Genomic DNA, 20,232 nt, shown 5'->3' with positions numbered 1-20,232 from the left:
TCAAAAACGAACTCCACAGCTCCATAATGGCTACACTGAATACTGGGAAGTTTAGTATCAAACTTCTCAGAATAATAAACCCACACTGATGCCAGTGTTGGATTTATTAAAAAATGCACACAGAGGGCATCTTAGAGATACCCCCTGTATTTTAGCCAATTGTTCAGTGCAGGACTGACTGGTCTGTGCCAGCCTGCTGCTGAGAGACGAGTGTCTGACCTCATGCGGTGAGAGCCTTTGTGCTCTCTGAGGACAGAAACAAAGCCTGCTCTGGGTGGAGGTGCTTCACACCTCCCCCCTGCAGGAACTGTAACACCTAGCAGTGAGCTTCAAAGGCTCAAACTTCGTGTTACAATGCCCCAGGGCACTCCAGCTAGTGGAGATGCCCGCCCCCTGGACCCAGCCCCCACTTTTGGCGGCAAGTCCAGGAGAGATAATGAGAAAAACAAGGAGGAGTCACTGGCCAGTCAGGACAGCCCCTAAGGTGTCCTGAGCTGAGGTGACTCTGACTTTTAGCAATCCTCCATCTTGTAGAAGGAGGATTCCCCCAATAGGGATAGGAATGTGACCCCCTCCCCTTGGGAGGAGGCACAAAGAGGGTGTACCCACCCTCAGGGCTAGTAGCCATTGGCTACTAACCCCCCAGACCTAAACACGCCCTTAAATTTAGTATTTAAGGGCTCTCCCTGAACCTAGAAACTAGATTCCTGCAACAACAACAAGAAGGACTGCCTAGCTGAAAACCCCTGCAGAGGAAGACCAGAAGACAACAACTGCCTTGGCTCCAGAAACTCACCGGCCTGTCTCCTGCCTTCCAAAGAACTCTGCTCCAGCGACGCCTTCCAAAGGGACCAGCGACCTCTGAATCCTCTGAGGACTGCCCTGCTTCGACGACGACAAGAAACTCCCGAGGACAGCGGACCTGCTCCAAAAAGACTGCAACTTTATCCAAAGGAGCAGCTTTAAAGAATCCTGCAATCTCCCCGCAAGAAGCGTGAGACTTGCAACACTGCACCCGGCGACCCCGACTCGGCTGGTGGAGAACCAACACCTCAGGGAGGACCCCCGGACTACTCTACGACTGTGAGTACCAAAACCTGTCCCCCCTGAGCCCCCACAGCGCCGCCTGCAGAGGGAATCCCGAGGCTTCCCCTGACCGCGACTCTCTGAAACCTAAGTCCCGACGCCTGGAAAAGACCCTGCACCCGCAGCCCCCAGGACCTGAAGGACCGGACTTTCACTGCAGAAGTGACCCCCAGGAGTCCCTCTCCCTTGCCCAAGTGGAGGTTTCCCCGAGGAAGCCCCCCCTTGCCTGCCTGCAGCGCTGAAGAGATCCCTTGATCTCTCATTGACTTCCATTGCGAACCCGACGCTTGTTCTAACACTGCACCCGGCCGCCCCCGCGCCGCTGGGGGGTGAAATTTCTGTGTGGGCTTGTGTCCCCACCGGTGCCCTACAAAACCCCCCTGGTCTGCCCTCCGAAGACGCGGGTACTTACCTGCTGGCAGACTGGAACCGGGGCACCCCCTTCTCTCCATTGAAGCCTATGCGTTTTGGGCACCACTTTGAACTCTGCACCTGACCGGCCCTGAGCTGCTGGTGTGGTGACTTTGGGGTTGCTCTGAACCCCCAACGGTGGGCTACCTTGGACCAAGAACTGAACCCTGTAAGTGTCTTACTTACCTGGTAAAACTAACAACAACTTACCTCCCCCAGGAACTGTGAAAATTGCACTGTGTCCACTTTTAAAATAGCTATTTGTGAATAACTTGAAAAGTATACATGCAATTGAAATGATTCAAAGTTCCTAATGTACTTACCTGCAATACCTTTCAAACAAGATATTACATGTTAAAATTGAACCTGTGGTTCTTAAAATAAACTAAGAAAATATATTTTTCTATAACAAAACCTATTGGCTGGATTTGTCTCTGAGTGTGTGTACCTCATTTATTGTCTATGTGTATGTACAACAAATGCTTAACACTACTCCTTGGATAAGCCTACTGCTCGACCACACTACCACAAAATAGAGCATTAGTATTATCTCTTTTTACCACTATTTTACCTCTAAGGGGAACCCTTGGACTCTGTGCATGCTATTCCTTACTTTGAAATAGCACATACAGAGCCAACTTCCTACAATGGGTGAAACCACACTTGTCTCAGTCTCTGGAATGCTGGGGAATCTTTTTGGCACCGTTGGTTGGCTTCACTTCGGGTTGTGGACGTCGAGTGCAGTGGTCACTTCGGGTGTCGGGTCTTTGTGATTCCAGAGGCTGCAAAGTCCTTTCTTCAGGTTTTGTTGCAGAGCAGGTCCGATGTTCACGGGAGACTTGAGTCTTTATGGAAGGCAGGACAAGTTGGGTTCCTGGACAGAGTCCTTTGAGGTCAGCAGGCAGTCCAGCAAGGTAAGGTCCGCTGCTTCTCCTTTTCCTCTTCTGCAGGTGCGACTCTTCTGTGTCCTTGTCTTCGTAGGTCATCAGGGTCTGAGTTCTAGGGTTCAGGGGTGCCACCTAACTACTCAATTGAAGGCTGTTACAAGGAGTGCCGGGAGGAAGCCAATAGGCTGCCCACCCTAAGGGGGATTACACCCTTTCTATGACCACTTCCGTTGGGAAGTGGGCATAACCCTAACCCTAGTGGCCTAATTCCTTCTAAACAAGATGGAGGAATTTGAAAAGTGGCATCCACTTCAGATCGTCCACCTTAGGGGTCAGACTAGCATGAAATGGGCACACCTCCTATTCTGCCTAATTGTCCTTCCTGTGCTGCTGCCAAAACTGGGATCAGGACATGGGTTGGGATCGGTCATCTCCGCCACCCGGAGAGACCTGGGTCCCATTACAATGGAGGCTAGACCTTTGAAGCTCCCCGTCCTGGAATGTCTATCCTGCCAGGGTGAGGTGATAACACCTCCGTCCAGTGCAGGCTTTTATCACAGGCCCTCAAGGGTGCTGGCAGTCACCTTGGGGGTCCAGAAACGCATCTGAGGTGGCTGAACTGGTCGGGTCCAGTCAGTCAACACTAGCAGCTGGTAGTTTTTCAGGGGGCACCTCTAAGGTGCCCTCTGGGTGCCTTTATTAATAAATCCATCACTGGAATCAGTGAGGGTTTATTACTCTGAGATGTTTGATACTAAACATCCCAGGGTTCAGAGAAGCCATCATGTAGCTGGGGAACTCGTAATGACCAGTGCCCAGCACATACATTTAAAATGGCTTCCCTGTTCACTTACTATGTCTCAGAACCGACAGACACATAGCAGGGGCATATCTGCTTGAGCATATGCCCTGATGCACCATGACTTAGCGGTGACTTACACCTGGCATATGCAGTGATAGGGGACCTGGAACACAGTTGTGTGTGACAGGGCATGTTTTCAATTTTACCTGCACCAACACATGCATTCTGCAATGGCAGCACTGTGTGGGTTTGGTAAGGGGTTTCTGGGGGTTGCACAATTGGTGGTGAAGCCCTCAGGGACCTACCTTAGTACCCCAGGCCCTAGGTACCAGGGGTACTATTTACTAGGGACTTACAGTGGGTGCCAATTGTGGAGAACTGTGCAGTTTTGAGAAAGAGCTCTGGCACTGCGGACCTGGTTAGCAGAGTCCCAGTGAACTTCCAGGGGAAATCACATCAGAAACCAGGCAAAAAGTGGGCGCTAACCATGCCAAAACGTATGCTTTCCTACACTTTCCAACATTTGTGGCACCTTTGCATTAATTTATTTAAGGATATAAAAACACAATATTTTTGGTAATTTTGATTTTTCTGGCCCTGAGTCATTGATTTTTCTATTCTGGTCAGGTGTTTTGGGCCTGAACATATGAATTTGCCTGTGTTTGCTGATTTAAGGACAACTTGAACAAAATAATTCCTTTAACTTCCAGGCACAATCTTATCCAATTTAAAGAAGATTAAATGCTTTTCATAAATGAGACCTAGTCAAAAATCTAACATTGCAGCTGCTGTGGTGTTTCCAAAAGCAAATCCTTGTCCCCAGAATAAAACGCAGCCTTCTCCTGAGAAAGAAAATGAATGAACTGCTTTTGTAGCAAAGCTGAATGCATCCAAAGAAGAGAAGTCTGTAGAGCTGCAAGGTGCGAGCTGATAGTCATGTGGGGAATTTTTTCTTTGCTATCCTCTACATGAAGCCCTGGGCTTGAAAGTGGGGAAACAAATCTGCTACCAGAGTGCAAAGAAAAAGTCAGGACTGTGTGAACTACTTATACCCGAGGAAGCCATTGTAAGCATCTTGCACCTGAGACAGCCTTTGCAACCCCAAATCTGATAGTGTGATATTCTTTGTAGAAACTACCTGTTCATGCTGTATATTTAATGCTGTTTTTTCCACCTCACCATGACCTTTGTGAGGCACCGTAATGTGACCTCCTCACTCTTAAATGCAGCTCACTAAAGGGTTTAGATGCACATTTGCTATGTAGTGTGTGCTGTCCAGCAATAAAACATAAAAATAAACACCTGACTTGGGACCAAGATTCCAAAATAGTATCTTGATTGCTAAGAGTGTGCAGTCCCAGGTGGATGGATACATTCAGATTTGTGAAACTTTTCCAGAGCTATAAATGGACTCCTATTGTTTTTTTTTTTTTTTACTTGGTCGGTGAGGCTAGTGGTTTACGGAAAGTCTCTCCTATACATCTCTCGCTTCAGTTTCTAAGGACCAGCATCCACTGAAAGTTGTCAGTTCTATATATAGTGGCAGGTGGGGAGTATAACCAGGACGAAGCACCTGTCAATCAATAACTCAGGCTTCCTAAACCATGCTCAGGAAGGACCAAAGTCCCCAAATTAGGCAGAATGGTAAAAGCTTGGCTGATCTTGAGGTTGGTGCCAATACCCCATCCTTCTTCCTATTGGTTGTAGATTAAGACCTGCCAACTTGGAAACATTTTCAGTGTATGTGCGAGGAGACGAGCCTTTGCGAAGATGGAGCCTAGCGATGAGGCTTTCTAGCCATCACAGCCTGAGCTGCCATAGCTGGACATTAGAGTGGGGCAGTGCCTGAAGAAGGGTGTGATCACTCCTCTCCCAGCCATAAACTAGCTTGTGTGTTTGCCAGGTTACACATTATTTAACGGATTCGAAATATGCAGACCCTTCACCTATAAGGCGGAAACGCATTCTGAGTATTGGGGTTTCCTGGTCACCTGGCGTTTGCCAAGTGATATCGGCCCTTTACTAGGTGACCATGTGAAGAGAGCCGGCATCTTGTGGCAGGCACACTGGGGCACTGTTGGTAAGAAGGTGTTGGAAAAGTTACCACAGAGATAACTGACTTGTGGTGACTATGCACCCAGAAGAATTCCCTTGAGTGCCTGCTCTTACTATCAAAAATTAACTTTCTGCTTGGAAATTGGAGCACCTGTAGAACTTAACCAAGTTAGTAGACATTCAAAAGAGGTCATTTAATTTTCCATTTTGCCTGCCCCTTGCCCATTGCTAATATATTTTAGTAATAAATGTAAAGTTACTGACTAGATTACACTATTTTATGTCTTATATGGAATCAAAATGCCTTTACAGTCTTGCCAAATTCAGCTGGAAGGAGGGAGTAATCTGTATTTACACCTGTGTGCCAAAAATAGGTACTTGTGTTTTTAAATGCATGTTTCCCTTACTAAAACAATCAGACGCGATGACACGCGGAAGAATCCTCAACAGCCTTGAAAAGCGTTAAAAATGGGACGATTTCAAAGAAAACGAGGGACGTGCCCGAGCCTTTGAAAGAGGGGGCAGCCGGGGGGGGGGGCAGTGAGACACAGCCTTCCATTGTGTTGCACTGGCTTCACCTTTACACCACTGTCTCTGCATTTCTTAAAATGGCTACTGCTGTGAATTAGCCAAGGGCACAACATGGATAGCTTAGAATTGCTGCCACCTACGGGCACGCCCATTCCTTTCATTTCAAAGACATTTTCATGGCTTTCAGACCAGAACGAAAAGAAAGAACGGCATTTTTTTTTTCTAGCACATGCCCTTGAAAAATAACGCAGCGCGTTTTAACTGTACGCCCACGAGAAACTAAAAAAATATATATGTAATTAAAATTATACCGATCACCTTGTGGAAAGGCGTGGTTTTAGCGACGCTGGTCACTGAAAATACGCATTTAAGTGTAAGACATTTTACATTTTTGGTCCTCTTTAGAGAAGGGTCACTGGGGGTCCTTGCACAGATATTTTGGGGATCACGGGGCTGAATCGTATACTTATTTAGTGCCGAATATCAGATACTAAACTTAGCTGCACTAGACCATGTTTGTTTAAAAAATATATGTTAGAGTATCCACGTGGTTCCTTTATTTAACCTGTCCTTTTTTCGAGAAAGAAACCACGCAGTTAACAGAAAAAAAAAAAATTGTGAAGTTATATTTCCCACTGCATTTCACTTTTTAACCCCCTCAGTCGGAATTCTAACACATTGTGATTGGTTTTAATGTTAAAAATGCTTTTTAAAAAGTTTGCACTTTAAAAAAACGTCCCTGCTTCAAAAGAATTACATGCCCAAAATCACTTTTTTGAAACAAAAAAAAAGCAAAAAAGCACGGGATATATTTTTTAGACCAGTTGTATGGGTGCGGGGTGAGATTCATTATTTTTTGTAAGATGTCTGTAAAGTTTTTGGGATCTCTGGAGCCCCCCCTCCCCAGCCCCCCTTAATGATGTATAGATGATATATTGCATTGTGGGTGTCAATATAAAGTGACGGCCATATTTGCCGGTGCTGCCGCTGTAAACAAAAAGTGTCTGAGGGAGAGAGACAGAGACGCTTCACTGAATTTCAGGACATTTTTATTTCTGTAATTTATAATGTCTCTGGGAATGCCTTACAAGCCCAACTCGAACAGCCACATGCCTGTGGGCTCCATGAACCAGGGTAAGTGTGAATGGGGCTTGGAGGGGCAGTTTGGGGGGCTTTTGGGGGCCCCGACTCGGGGTGAGCGAGGAATACCTGGGGAAAGCCCCGGTCTGTAGTTTCTGTCCAGTTCTGTGTGCAGGGTCAGATCCTGAGAGCTGATTCACACATCCGCCATGATCAGTCAGCCGGTGGGGCCCCGGCTGCCAGGGGATGGGGGGCCAGGGCGGCCCAGGGACCCCCGCCCGCGGTGGGGGCTGCTCCGCCACCCCCGGTAGGTCGTTCCAGCGTGTAACATGTATCAGCCGGAGCCCTTTTGATCAGCCCCGGTTCCACCATGATTGCCTCCCTAGGGCTGCTGATTGATCAGGAGCAGGGATGTGTGTGTGTTTGCGTGGAGGCGGGCGGCCTCCAGCGGCCAAACGCGGCACTACAGCTAAGGCGGCAGCAGCACCAGCAGCGCCGTGGGTTTCATAAAGACAAAGGGGAAGGAGGAAGCAGATGGCAGAATGTCTTCATTTTCTCTTCATCGGCGGGGTTCCCGAGGCGGCGTTAAATTGTTCTTGGATCTCCTGCCGTACTATTTTTCCATGTTGTGCGATTTAATTTTTCAAGGATCGTTACTTTTGTGGACTTTCGCTACGGTGCTTGGAGCGTGTACCCATGTTCCACCCTGAAGGCCACGCCGAGGTTGCCTCCTGTCCTCGCGAAGCCCCAAAGACTTTATTTTGGAGTATTTGATGTTTTTTGAAGCGGCCATTTATTCTGTGCACGGATGAGCGGTGGGGGAGGGGATACGTTTAGTCTTCAGTACATATTGTGCATGCTCCAACCCCTTTATTTTTATTTTTTGCAGATGTGCTTACATTTTCTAAACAAAAGGTCTCGAAGTTGCTGATGTGGCGCTTTCGCTGAATTTTGGGGTAGATAACCTGTGTCTGAAATGTGTGTTTTTAACCACTCGTGGAATTTTAACGCGTTACTGACAGGCGCGTAACCAAGCCCCCTGTGGCATGAGGGGGGTAGTTAGGTGCGGAAGGGTGTACCTTTCAGGGGGCACCTCAATTCTCGGTGGGGGTTTGTGTGTGGGGGCTTTCCTTCCTAATCCAATGCCAATGAATATCTGAGATGTGGGAGTCTCGGGGGGGGGGGGACACCAGGGTCCCTTTTAAAATTCGGGGTAGAGTCGTACTTGCGCCTTTATGTCCCAGATTGTGGGGACCACCTCGACGCTTGGGGGTTGGGACGGTAGTGAAGCGCCATTGGGGGTGCATGCCAAGCCTTCTGTGAACCCCCTCCACTGCGCTGACGGGAGGGGGATGGGTGGCAGGGAGCCCAGTGGATTTAGAACACAAAAGAGATGTAATGCAGCAGACCGGCCTTTTTATTACCTCATTTAAATCGATTTGCACTTTGCTGAAAAGTGATTTCCGATATTACTGAGCAGTATTCCAGTACTCTGCTTAACGTATTGTATTCTAGCTCCACAGGGCCAAGTACATGTACAATAGCTGGTGAGAAAAAAAATAAAACATTTGCTATTTTATGTAGCGCCAACAGCAAAGTTAATTGCCTCTTGGTGCTAGAACAGGTAGAGGGGACAAGCGGCCCTCTGTTTCGTCTCTGTGATACTGACATTTTAAGGTTGCCTGTACATTGTTAATTACATGTAATGCAATGAGTCATTTCTAATAGTAACACAGCATGCATACATGTGACATGGTATATCACCTGATGTTATTTATAGTTTGTTGTACAGCACCGACGGCATACAACCCGGCTGGTAAATAATAGAACCTAACTTAATAATGTGTTAATTAGTGGTTTGTGACAGAAGCCGGAAGAGGGGGCCCAGTGGGTTCGCGTGCCTGCTGAGATGAGTAATAACCAGAAGTTTGCACATTTGATTGCGCCACACAGCCGAAAACAGAGCTATGTAAGAAAGCACGTTATTGTTGTATGTTATACTTTGTACAGTGCTGCGCACGTGTACAATTTTTTTTTGTTGATGTTGGCAGTCATCAATTACTTATTATTTTGGAGGGAGGTGGGGTTGATACTAATCATTGCACGGTTGAATAGAAAAGTATTTGCCGAGGAGCTCGAACTGATGATGGCTGTTACTCTTTTTGCGCAAGAGTGTACGGTGTCGAGAATTGAGCACTGGCCACGGGTGTAAAGAGGACAATGGGCAAACCCAATGCAACTCCGTACGAGAGGTCAGTAACGAGTGATCTTGAGTTGGCTGCAGCCAGTGCTGTGTATGTGTCCGCGGTTAGGATTGGTTGGCCCGGGGGCCTCCCTGGTCTCGCATGTAATGGTGTGCTGCGTGCACCTTCCTACAGCCATGGAATTCTGGGATTGGTAGTTTAAGAAGGCTTTTATACTGTTTCCCTTGACTCATGATGTGCATGCAGTCCTTGAGAAAGTGGAATAGGGAATCTTTATACCTGGCGGTGCCAGGCCTTTCCGAAGAAGCCGTTACCATGGGCATGTAAGGTGCCCTTAAGCACGCTCACAGGGCATCTTCCATGTCACCTGGCATTTGTGTACCTCACTACACCAGGGTTTCTTATGCTTTTCCCTCTCATACCCCTCCCCCCCCCCCTTGCTTTCATAATTCAAGTTCTACAGAATTATGAACCTGCACTTCCGTTCTCGAAATATTAACTTTGGTGAGACTTGTAAAAATGAAACTGCTGCACCAGAGGACCTCATTGCAGCCTTTAGCAGACAGCTGCACCATCCATCGCTTAGATCCTGGTCCGCTGCGTGGCTGTAACGATGCCCCTTTGCCATGAGCATCTTTTAACTTCATATACATACCTTCATTAACAAACAAGAGCTATCCTTTTTTTCGACTCCAAAATAAACTGCTCTGTTAAGTTGTGAGTAGGGCCGACATAACACAGGCCCACACTTGAAAGTTGATCCTTGTAGGCAGTCACTTCAAAAACCATTCACCTGTACTTACGTTGTGTGTTTAACAAAGCAAATTGTGTTTAGACTCAAACCACCACTTCTGAATTCTATAAGGAAACTATTTTCCTTTTATACTACACGCAACCAAGTGTCTCACCGGCTGGTTTTAACAAACATTTCCGTGTTTGAAGAAGGCACCCTTTTCTTGCCAGCAGTAACAAAATCACGGTGAAAACAAAAAACAGCCAGCACATGCACTGTGGCCCTGCATTGCCAAGTCGCGGTTCAGGTGTCATTTACAGGCCACTCGCTCTTTTGTTTAGTGAATCACCAGAACCCCCTTAGTGCAACCAAAGACCCATGTATGTGGCCAAGGTTATGACCCGTGATATATAACATATATACACACTGAGGGGAATAACCAAGGGAAGTGCTGCAGAGACCTGGTAAGATCACATGTAACTAGTGCTCGAAAGGAAACTGAAAGGGTGAAGGCAGTAACCAGTATTACAGTTTCATTTGCCAGTGGCCTCTGCAAGAGGCTGTTGGGAAGGGAGGCGGCAGACACCCAAAGCAGAGGGCGTTCTCAATCACATCCTTCATATCTTTCTGGTGTATTTCTTGGCTGTGAAAGCCCACTGTGAAGTATTCGAGTATATGTGAAATTCAAATGAGGTCCTCAGCAGCCCTGCAGAGTGCACCCACAGCAGAGCACCAGACCAACCTCCAATCCAACACAGGGAAAATTCTTCCACTTGCTTCCCCAACATGGAACACAGACTCTAAGGGAAAAGGTTGAATCACAAGAAACCAGCATAGGCTACTCCCTCCTCCTTTCTCGCCTCCCATTGTTTTGGGACATCTAGCTAAGTCAAAGTGCCAGTCATTGGCTTAACAGCCCACGCAGTCAAGTCCAGTTGCCTTATGGTTAATGCAGTTTTTTACGATGTTGCATTACCTCGCATTTGGCTTCAATTTCTCACATTGTAATTATTCCTATGGTAATACAAAGTGTACACTGCAGTGGCAACCCAAACGAAAAGCACAGGTTTGTCCTATTGTTAGTGTTTTGAAATTCAGTTGTGGGTTCTAAAAGCTGGCGGAGATGCCCCAGTGGAGGAGTTCCCTTGTAAAAAAACGCTATTTACGGTACTGAGGCATTATGCTATGAGAATGTAACTGCTTTCAAACTTTAAGATTTAATAAAAGCACCTTTGCACTATTTTTTTTCTTAAATTACTGATCAAACTATAAAAAAACACACACATATATATATATATATATATTGTGTGTGTTTTTAGTTTTTCTTTACCATGATGCACAGCATTGGATATGCTGTAGAGCATGGCTAAAAACTACTGGCAAAGCCAAAAGATCCCAAAGGTGTGACCTATTGGCTTTGCTTACGCTTGTTTACATTTTCAAACAAGGTGCCTCTTTCCGCAGTTGTCTTCAGCTTCGCATCTGCGATTGAGCTCATGGATATAACGCTACTCGGGGAGAGATTTTTGGGAGGGCTGGCACAACCCGTAACTGTTGGCTGTGTAATACCGATTTTTTTAACATGTCCACTAGACAGTCACACAAAGGTTTCTACAACCACTTATAGGTAGAGGTTAATTTGTGCTTTAGATTGGAGGTTGTGGACACTGGCACTCATTTGAGGTTGAGCTGTCTGTTGTGAAGCGTATTGTGGCTTGCCAAGATCATAAAGCGGGCTGGAGCCCACCCATCGCTTACCATTGGTTGGCTCTCCATGTCACTCATTTTCCTGCTTCTTATTTGTGCCCCAGCTTGTCAAACTTGTGTTTGTCACTCCAGTGGAGACTTGACTTATTTAAAATCTGTTTGATTGGCTGTTATCGCTGTTTGTATTGCTTGCTTTTCAAGGGCTACTTTTTTTCTTTTGTGCGAAGCACTCCATTAGAGTGTGTGTTTTTGAACTGTCTTCCCTTTGTACTGTCTGCCTCTTGCAACCCGTGTCACTCCCTAGGGCCTGCCCCCTTCCTCATGTGCTGTGTGCTTCTCCCTATTTCTTCCCCCACTGCTCCCTCCATGTTGCTTTCCCAACCTCTCGGTTACTCTTTCTCTGGCCCTCCCTCTGTTAGTTTGGCATCCCCATCTGTGCTGCTTTGGTGCCCCCACATCATCTCCCTATGTAGCTTTGCCACATCCTCCCTGAAGTTGTTTCTCCTGCCCCCCACGCTGCTTAAACAAAAAAAATACTCTTGTGGTCGTTTTCTTTTCTTTTAGTTACCAATCTAACTCCACAGTTTTCCCAACCAAAATGAGACAAACACAATGCATATGTGCGGATGGCGTATTAGTTCATAAGCAATCATGGGTGTGTGGTGGTGTGATGGTTGAGGGTGGTGTGCTCGAGGATTAAAGATTGAAGGAGGTGGAGTCAGTTGCCACTGACTGTCAAGTGGTGTGAGGTCACCTGTTAGAGGAACCTTAAATGCTGCTAGGGAAGTTGAATGCCCACAGGGTTTCTTGAAATGAGTTCCCTTGTGGGGGGTTTATGATTATGTGAAGCATTGTTAATTTGATATAACCGAGTGTTTCAATCATTCATTTGTAGAGCGCGCTACTCACCCGCGAGGGTCTCAAGGCGCTGGGGGGGGGGCGGTTCCTAGGGAGGCCGGCCACCAGGAGTCGTCCCAGGCAGAGGGGGTGGACCTGAGGATGAGGATCTCCGTCTTGTCCGAGCCCAACTTCAACATTTTGGCCCTCATTGCAAGTAGTGCCGAGGAGTAGTTTGGTTTTCAGTGGTATTACAGCTCCACATGATTAGAAATGTTACCAGGTGCTGTATTACCGCACCTGATGATATTACCATTTTGTTTTCCAGCAGTGAATTCCAACTGGAAGAGCAAGTAGGATTTGTGAGTGGAAAATGGCGAGGAATTTAAGAATACATGCAATAAATGGCCTGGTAGTACTGTTTATTTCTCCATTCCAGGCCTCAAACCTGTAAAATATTTTAAATGGGATGGTACTACCACTGGTAATGGCAATACCAGGGCTGGCGTTATCACTCCATTTTTCCTGACCAAGCTTACAATTAAAATTGTACTGCCCACTTTGGCCTCAGTGGGTGGCAATGGTAGGGCTGCACCGCCAAGGGAAAGTTTAAAGAGCGGGGCGGGGGTGATGAAGTGCATTACCCTGGAGGAGAGCCCCAGTGGAAGAGCCAGCCTGGCAATCTCCTGCCAGGATTACTGTGGCATGCAAGAGGCTAAGGACTTAGGTGAGAAGGAGCTGTGCGAGGCCTCACGTTAGGGGGACAGGAACTACCCCATTGATGCTCATCAGAAGAAGCAGGAAGGGCAGCTAACCCACAGAAAGACTTTGAGTTTTCTAATTGTATGCTTCTGGCTGATCTGGGTGGTTATGTGCAAGATGGCAGAGGTGAGACCTGGAGCATAGACAATACTACCCTTGCCTTATTGAAGCTGATGCTGTTTTGAGAGTTTTTTCGGTTGTCATGGGGGAAGGGTCCGACGGCCAAGCCCTGGAGACAGAAGGATAATGACTTTGCCCTCAAGCTCTCCGCTATACGGTAAAAAAGACTGGTGCACTTGCATGGTCCCTTCCGATTTGCTGAATTTAAGGAGCTGCACTTCCCACAGCATTCATGAAAAGGGTCAGCTTGAGGCCTAGACCAGGTTGGGGGCAAATAAGTGACTGTTTGGGGCAAGGGCTTACAGTCAGGCTATCGGCCTTCAGTTCAGATAAGAAGTATTGCTTGGAATTTATAGACTGTGTGATTACTACCCCAGTGCAGCTGGATACTAAAGTGGGCAGGCTTGAGGACAAGCCGAGTGCATCTTTTGGAGGTCTTTGGGGTTCCCTGCAGTTAAGAAAGAAGACAACCTCTGGAGGGTGCTATAGCAGTTCCTGGACTCCGTGGTACTGGATGGTGGTCACACAGACTGGATTGATGGTCTTGAGGTAACAAGACTTTTCACCTATGGACCATCAGAGTGCTTGAGATCTGACGGGACCCTATTGCGTGAATTAAGGAATGCTGCACAGAGACCCCTTTTTTGTAAGACCAGCCTTTAGAAAGATACCAGTTTCATTCCATTCCATGGAATCAGGGTTCTGATCTTAGCTGTGGTTCACCTCAAAGGACACTGGAGCTTCCAGTGGTTCACAACAACGTCTTGAGTTTTGCAACAAGGTGGGCTGAGGGTGACTTACACAGGGACAGCTGAAGATGAGGGACCACAGACCAGGAGTGTGGTATCTTGCACATGTGGGTTGTCGCGTTTCATGATTGTTCATTGCCCTTTGGCGAAGGGGTGCGCCCTACAATTCTGGAAGTTGGTAAATGTTCCTTCAGCAAAGGGCCTGATATGCGTGCACCTAATTGCAGGGATACCCCCACATCCCTGTGTCTTCTTAACAGGTTTGCTGGGACCTTGCGTAAACATTTTGTGTTATCACTGTTCCGAGTTTATACTTCATATGCAGTTGCCGAAAGAGTATTTGTCCCCCTTTGGTGGTTTGTTATTAAGGAGTACTGTGTTGTTTAATGTGTGTAACCATGCCCTTTATCTAAAAACCCACCATTCAAACAACAAGCGGCACAACTGCAACAAAAGTCTTAGGTGCTTCTGGTGGTATCCTGAGTGACAATGGAAATGGTCACCAATGCTTGGTGTAGGGAGCGCCGTCCACTCAATGGAAACCAATTAATGATCAAACAAGGACATTATGAATGGGTAGTTCCCACTGAATAACTCTGCTCCAGCACCAGCAGCATCCACCAGGAATAGATTCCACTGGTTCTGGAATAATATAATTATAACAGATCCCGCTTAACCTCTATGGTGGAAATGAATACTAGGTAAAAAGACCCAACTCACACTTTGTCATTTTACAAAATTCATTCATTTTCTTCATTTTTATAAATTTTCATTACGCCCATTTTTCAATACTGATTTTCTTACACGGTGTGAAATGGACAAAAACCATACACATTACATCAGTCATCGCAAATTGAACAAACTTTATCAAAAATATTTTATATATTCATTATACAAAAATATTGATCATTGTTTTAAAATATCACAATCCCATGTATCCTTCCCTTTTCTTTTTCACGAGTCCACAACCTCTCGTACCAAATCATACTGACTCTACACACCCCCAGTTAGGAAATATCGTACACACCCCCACACACACCTCCAAACAAACGGAGTCAGCTCTGCTTTCGCCTTCCGTGTGGTGTCCTCAAACTGGGTGAAAACAGTGGTTCTGGAATCAGTAGATTCTCCTCCAAATAGCAGAACCAGCCTCAAACTTGGTTGGTGAAGTCAGACTGTCTCCTGGTTCGACTGAAGCTGATTGGAGGAAAGCGTAGGCAGATGATGGGCATGTGATAGGTCTAGATACAACCTTGATTTCCCCCACTCACCACAACAATCATACATGCCTCAGACATGCTGATGGTCCATGATCCCACCTAAAGGGGATTGACCAGACCATGTACAGAATCGGTCTGGAAAATAGTCTCTCCACAGGGGATTCACGTAAAAAGGCCAGTGCCCAGGACTGCAAACACTCTGCCATCTCCCTCAGTCACCGCATAACCTGGTTAGAGAGGACAGCAGTTTCTCACACAAGAGATAGGAGTCCCCCTGTCATCGGAGCCCAACTTTGGTGTCTCTAAAATGTTTACACAAATGGACTGCCCCCCAGTGGGCTCACACAATGGTGATGCTGACGGGTGGGGTAAAACGAAACAGGGCAGTCCAGAAAATGCTCAAGAGCAGGGTACCACACCTTCAAAACGCTATGCAGAGGCCTTTTGGCCTAACAAGCTGCATAGGGTTTAGGATAGGAAAGATGTGACTGGCAGACCACAGGTGTGTGGTGGAGGGGTTAATGGGAGATGATGCTCTTGAGGTATGAAGTTAAAGCTGCAGAGATTGATGTAAAGGTAAGGGTCACGAGTTTGCATGGAGGTTAAAGACTGCGTTGTGAAACAGGCAATCTTGTATATGGGTGAAACTGCATGTGTGGGTAAGCAGACTGGGTAATAGTTGTAATCAGTTTGCTAGTTTTTTTTAGCATTTAACATGCTGTTGGCCATTGAATGGGGACATGCGGTGGATCTTACTTTCTGTGGCAGCGATGAGGGTTTCCAAGCACATACTACAGCTGCAAATCATGGCAATGAATCTTGGTTGAAAGGCATCGCATGAACCAGAAAAGTCAAAAGGAGTCAAGGCCGGAGAGGGGAATGATAGCATAGGTGCAGGTAAGTAGAGAAGCTCAGTCGTATTCAGCATTCAAGAACAATGCAGTGGTGGCCTGCCTCTAGGTCTGCATCCTTGCTGTAAGATCCTTGAAGTGTGAGTCATGGTTGACATTGGTGTCCTTGTTCAAGTGGCTTTGACTAGTTTGGAGTCCATGCAAAATAATGGTCGACGTCAAGTGGGAGGCACCATTCCTCCATGTCCTATTTGAAGATTGGGAAAAGGGACTTTAAAGTGGCAGACTTTTTTGTACAAATTGAGCTACATATTTGCGGATGCACATCCCTGGATGCGTAAACCACAAATGCGGATTGCAAATGCTCATAGTCTTGTAAATACACGTGGCTGTGGTTCAGTCTCATGCCCTATCCATGGTCTCTTAACTAAAAGTTTCAACTTTTTCTGTCCCAGGGTTTTGGCCTGCTTCATTTTACGCAGCAGTGGTAGACTTGACCATACCAGCCCTGCAAATTGTCACCCAATATCTTTATTCCTGTTGGCATTTTCGACATTGGGAGTCCAATTTGGAAAAAGAACTTCATCAGCACCTTCAGGTTAAGTATAGTCTACGATCTGAACAGGCTGGCTGTCGGCCACACCATAGAATTTGGTCAGTACTAGTTGCAGCCCTTGATTACCTAAAGACAGTAGCATCTTTCAGTCTCCTGATTCTGTTAGATCCACCCTAGGCCTTTGATACAGTCGACCTATCCTCCAAGATGGGTTCCAGGCTGCTGAGAACCAAGGCTTGTTTTTTTCATTAATTTCTAGCCAAACTCCAAATGTATCTCTGTATCCATTGTATCTCTAAAGAGTGGGTGAAATTGCAATTTAATGTTTTTTTTAAAAACGTTGTGTGAAATGCACTCACTGGTATCATGTGAAAACCGAACATAAAGGCCCACTCCTATATTCCAAACTCATGGGACATACCAGGAGAAAACCCTTGATTTCACTGTCCCTGTGATATGTTTTCTGTTGCAACCAATGACCAGTGAAAAGAACTTCAAAAAATCTCATGCTTGTCCAATTTCACAAAATTTGCCTCACAAGCAGTCCTTATATTTTGCGAGATTACAGGGTGTAACAGAAATTTTGAGAGGCTTATTGACTTCCCACACAAAAAACAATTTTTTTACACCCTCCATTGGCATGCAAAAAAAATCGGATGCCGGCAGCTGTATTTTAATAGGGCAAAAGCACAAAATGTCAAGAATTGGCTACCATTGCACTTCTCTGGCGCGAACTGGCATACAAAGCCGTCTGTAGAATAAAAAAAGGAATTGTCTGTTTGCAGACAGTCACGTCCAGCTCAATTTTGTGCCCTAGATTGTTCTATGGAAATACCCGCCTCCCCTAAAGCGTGCAGCGTCCATCACCGCATTGATTCTTATTCTGATCTGAAGAATGGCATCTTCCTCTGATGTGGACGTCTGGCTGTTGGCCACCCTCCAAGATGCAGAGTCCCTTAATTCCTGTTGCCATAGCAACAGGCCCTAATTCCTAGTCTTATGTGAACTGCAGGATTGTTGGGTTGGCATTTGTTAAATTAGGAGGATAAGGCAGACGGCGAGGGCACCAAGGAGGAGCAAACATGTGGAAACCTGGGGTAGACGCGAGCGGTTGCCCCCTAATGAAGGAAAATGGCAGTGTCCTGTGGTGAGAAGAGCTAGTCACAAATGGGGGAGTCCAAAAACAACTGGGGACATGACACAACAATGAAAGGTATCATTACAGGCTTGGAACATTGGTCTAGCTTGACATGACGTCAGGGCCATTTCATAGGTGGTTTGGTTGGGGGGGGGGGGGGGTTAGGACAGGTTAGGTGGTATCACCTGCAAGGAAGTACATGTAGTGCGGATGGTTAGTTTTAAAGTACATTGAACTAAGCTCACTAGGATCTAAAGACCCTGAAAAGGTTTTCTCCCAAGGATTGTGTGGGAAATGTTACTAATTGCACACTTTAAAGTACAATGGTCATTCAACACTGGTCAAAACGTGATCAGAATTAATTTTAGGAGGGGAGCAATTCAGTAGACGGTGGAGAAACAAGCGGTGCAAAATATTTTCTTTCAAAGCACAGTAGTCCGTGACATTATGCAAATTGTCCAGGCCATATTAAAGGGGTATGGAGAGCTGAGGTTTCCCTATAAAGGAGCTTAGTGACATATTGCGCATTTTAAAGCACAGGAGTACAGAAATGGGAAAACTAGATTGTGTTTACAACTCCATTCATAAGTCGACCTAACATGAATGCCCAAATATTTTGTAATTGAGTTCCATAACTACAGTAAAACCACACACAGATCAGACTGTGCCAGTAGCAACACTGTCTGAGCCATTGTCCAGTATCCGTATATAACTGGACCCACTTTGAGCATTACCGCCCCTCTCCAATCAGAACTAGTACCAACACAAAACAGAACACATTAACTTCAGCCCACGTACAAGCCCAGTACCAACACAGAGTGCCCAGTCTGCACAATGCCACAATAGCAAACGATGCTTGGTTTCCACAACATCACAAACTACAGTTTTTATGGTCTAGCTTGACAGCGCAGCTGTCGCAAGACAATTATGTGAGCAACAGTAGAGGGGGCTTGGCTCTGCCCATGTGTTGGGAGCCAGAAGTACATGTTTCAATTAGGCAGAAGTTGTGTGCTTCCACAAAAAAAGTGCTTACCCTCCACACAGCTGTGAACAATTTGTTGGTTTATCCAGCTGCCTGAGGATGAACTTTCAGGGGTGCGCACACCTGACATCATAATGCTATAAAAGTGTCTTAGATAACTAGGTAATTTATGATGTTTTTTTTCTAGCAGCAGCATAGATGGGAGTAGGGCAGTCATTAACCTACATGGGTTTTTAGGTCTGGCTTGGCAGTGCATTCATAAGTCAACCTATTGGCATCACGAATGCTGGTTAGCTGTAGTGTAATGAAAACTGATGGGGTGACGGCCCCCCTGCAGCATGCTATCTCATATTCACAGGCTATAGGTGGAATGGGGCCTGCATTACTCACCTGATTTCTAGAAGGATCAGTATGTTTGTGTTGCAACATTTCCATAGTGCCCTGGTTATTTTGTGTTTTACCATCCTGTTGTGGTAATATACCTTAGCTAGCACCGCTGGGAGAGGGTATGTCTAAAGCAGTGGTATCCAAACTTTTTAATGCCGCGCACCCAGTTGAAAAATAAAAATCATTGGGGCCCCCCTTCAGAATTTTTCACAGTTGTTTTATAAACATCGCAATGTTTAAATATGTCTAAACCTACTTAAACATTGCAGTTAAATACTGTTACCTTTTTAAAAATGCAATAACCTGCTTCTGCTTAAAACAAAGGCGTGTTATCTGTATAATGCTTCTTTTGGCCAGTGTCTGGCGCCCCCTCCCCCCCCCCCCCGATCACTTGTGGCCCCCCAGGGGGTCCGCCCCCCAGTTTGAAGACCTCTGGTCTAAAGTTACGCTTCTGTGTTTCTTTTCTTTTTTTCCCCCTTATTTTCCCACCTCAGTTTGTCCAAGATCATAGTTTTCATTTTGTGGGTAATTATGCATATTTCATTTTGTATTATGAAAAAACAAAGCTTTAGCTAGTGTTTTTCAACATTTTATTTATTTGAAAAATGTATGTGGTGTTATGGATGGCTGTTGGATGTTCATGCTACATTAAACGGACGCATACATAACAGTACACTCATGATTTTGAACTTTTTGTGAGCCTTAAGCCAAAGGTATCCTAGCATTGAGATGTTTGCTGCTCATGGGAAATTTGGTAGATTGAGAGATCTGGGTACTGAGTAACCCTGGGCGAAATCACGTGTTGTGAACTCTTAGTTTTGCATAATGCAATTGTGCTTAGTTTATCTCCCCGGGTCAATTGGTTCTTGCAGAATATGTCTAAGTGAGAGAGATTTCCTGCTAAAATCAGTCTCCTGACTGTATCTCTTAAGGCTTTCTTTTTTTACGTGAGTTGCATACTTAAGTAAAAAGTCGTGTGAGAAACCAGCAAACCGCATTTCGATCAAAAGCGTAGATTAATTAAATCTTAATCTTACACAAAATTTCACGAAAAATTACGCAATTTTACCCATCTCTAACTTCTTAGGACTCCATAATGTGGGAATTACCTCACGTTGTACCACCTGCTCATGG

General features: G+C 45.9%; 1 protein-coding gene across 7 annotated transcripts in view; it reads left to right on the top strand.

Moving 5' to 3' along the window:
* Window positions 1-6,733: 6,733 nt before the first annotated feature.
* The window catches only part of CDK2AP1 (cyclin dependent kinase 2 associated protein 1), a 28,746-nt gene continuing 15,247 nt past the window's right edge, over window positions 6,734-20,232 (top strand). The window contains exon 1 of one of the 7 annotated variants that reach the window (XM_069214992.1): window positions 6,734-6,906. In XM_069214992.1, the coding sequence (XP_069071093.1) occupies window positions 6,840-6,906 (67 nt within the window). In that variant the 5' untranslated portion in view covers window positions 6,734-6,839. Of the gene's footprint in view, window positions 6,907-7,365; window positions 7,619-20,232 lie in introns of those variants that run through there. The other 6 variants (XM_069214991.1, XM_069214989.1, XM_069214987.1 and 3 more) reach the window with 6 other exon arrangements.

This window comes from Pleurodeles waltl, chromosome 11, assembly GCF_031143425.1.
Source record: "Pleurodeles waltl isolate 20211129_DDA chromosome 11, aPleWal1.hap1.20221129, whole genome shotgun sequence".
Classification (NCBI taxonomy): Eukaryota; Metazoa; Chordata; class Amphibia; order Caudata; family Salamandridae; genus Pleurodeles; species Pleurodeles waltl.
This window is presented reverse-complemented; position numbering and strand designations above follow the sequence as displayed.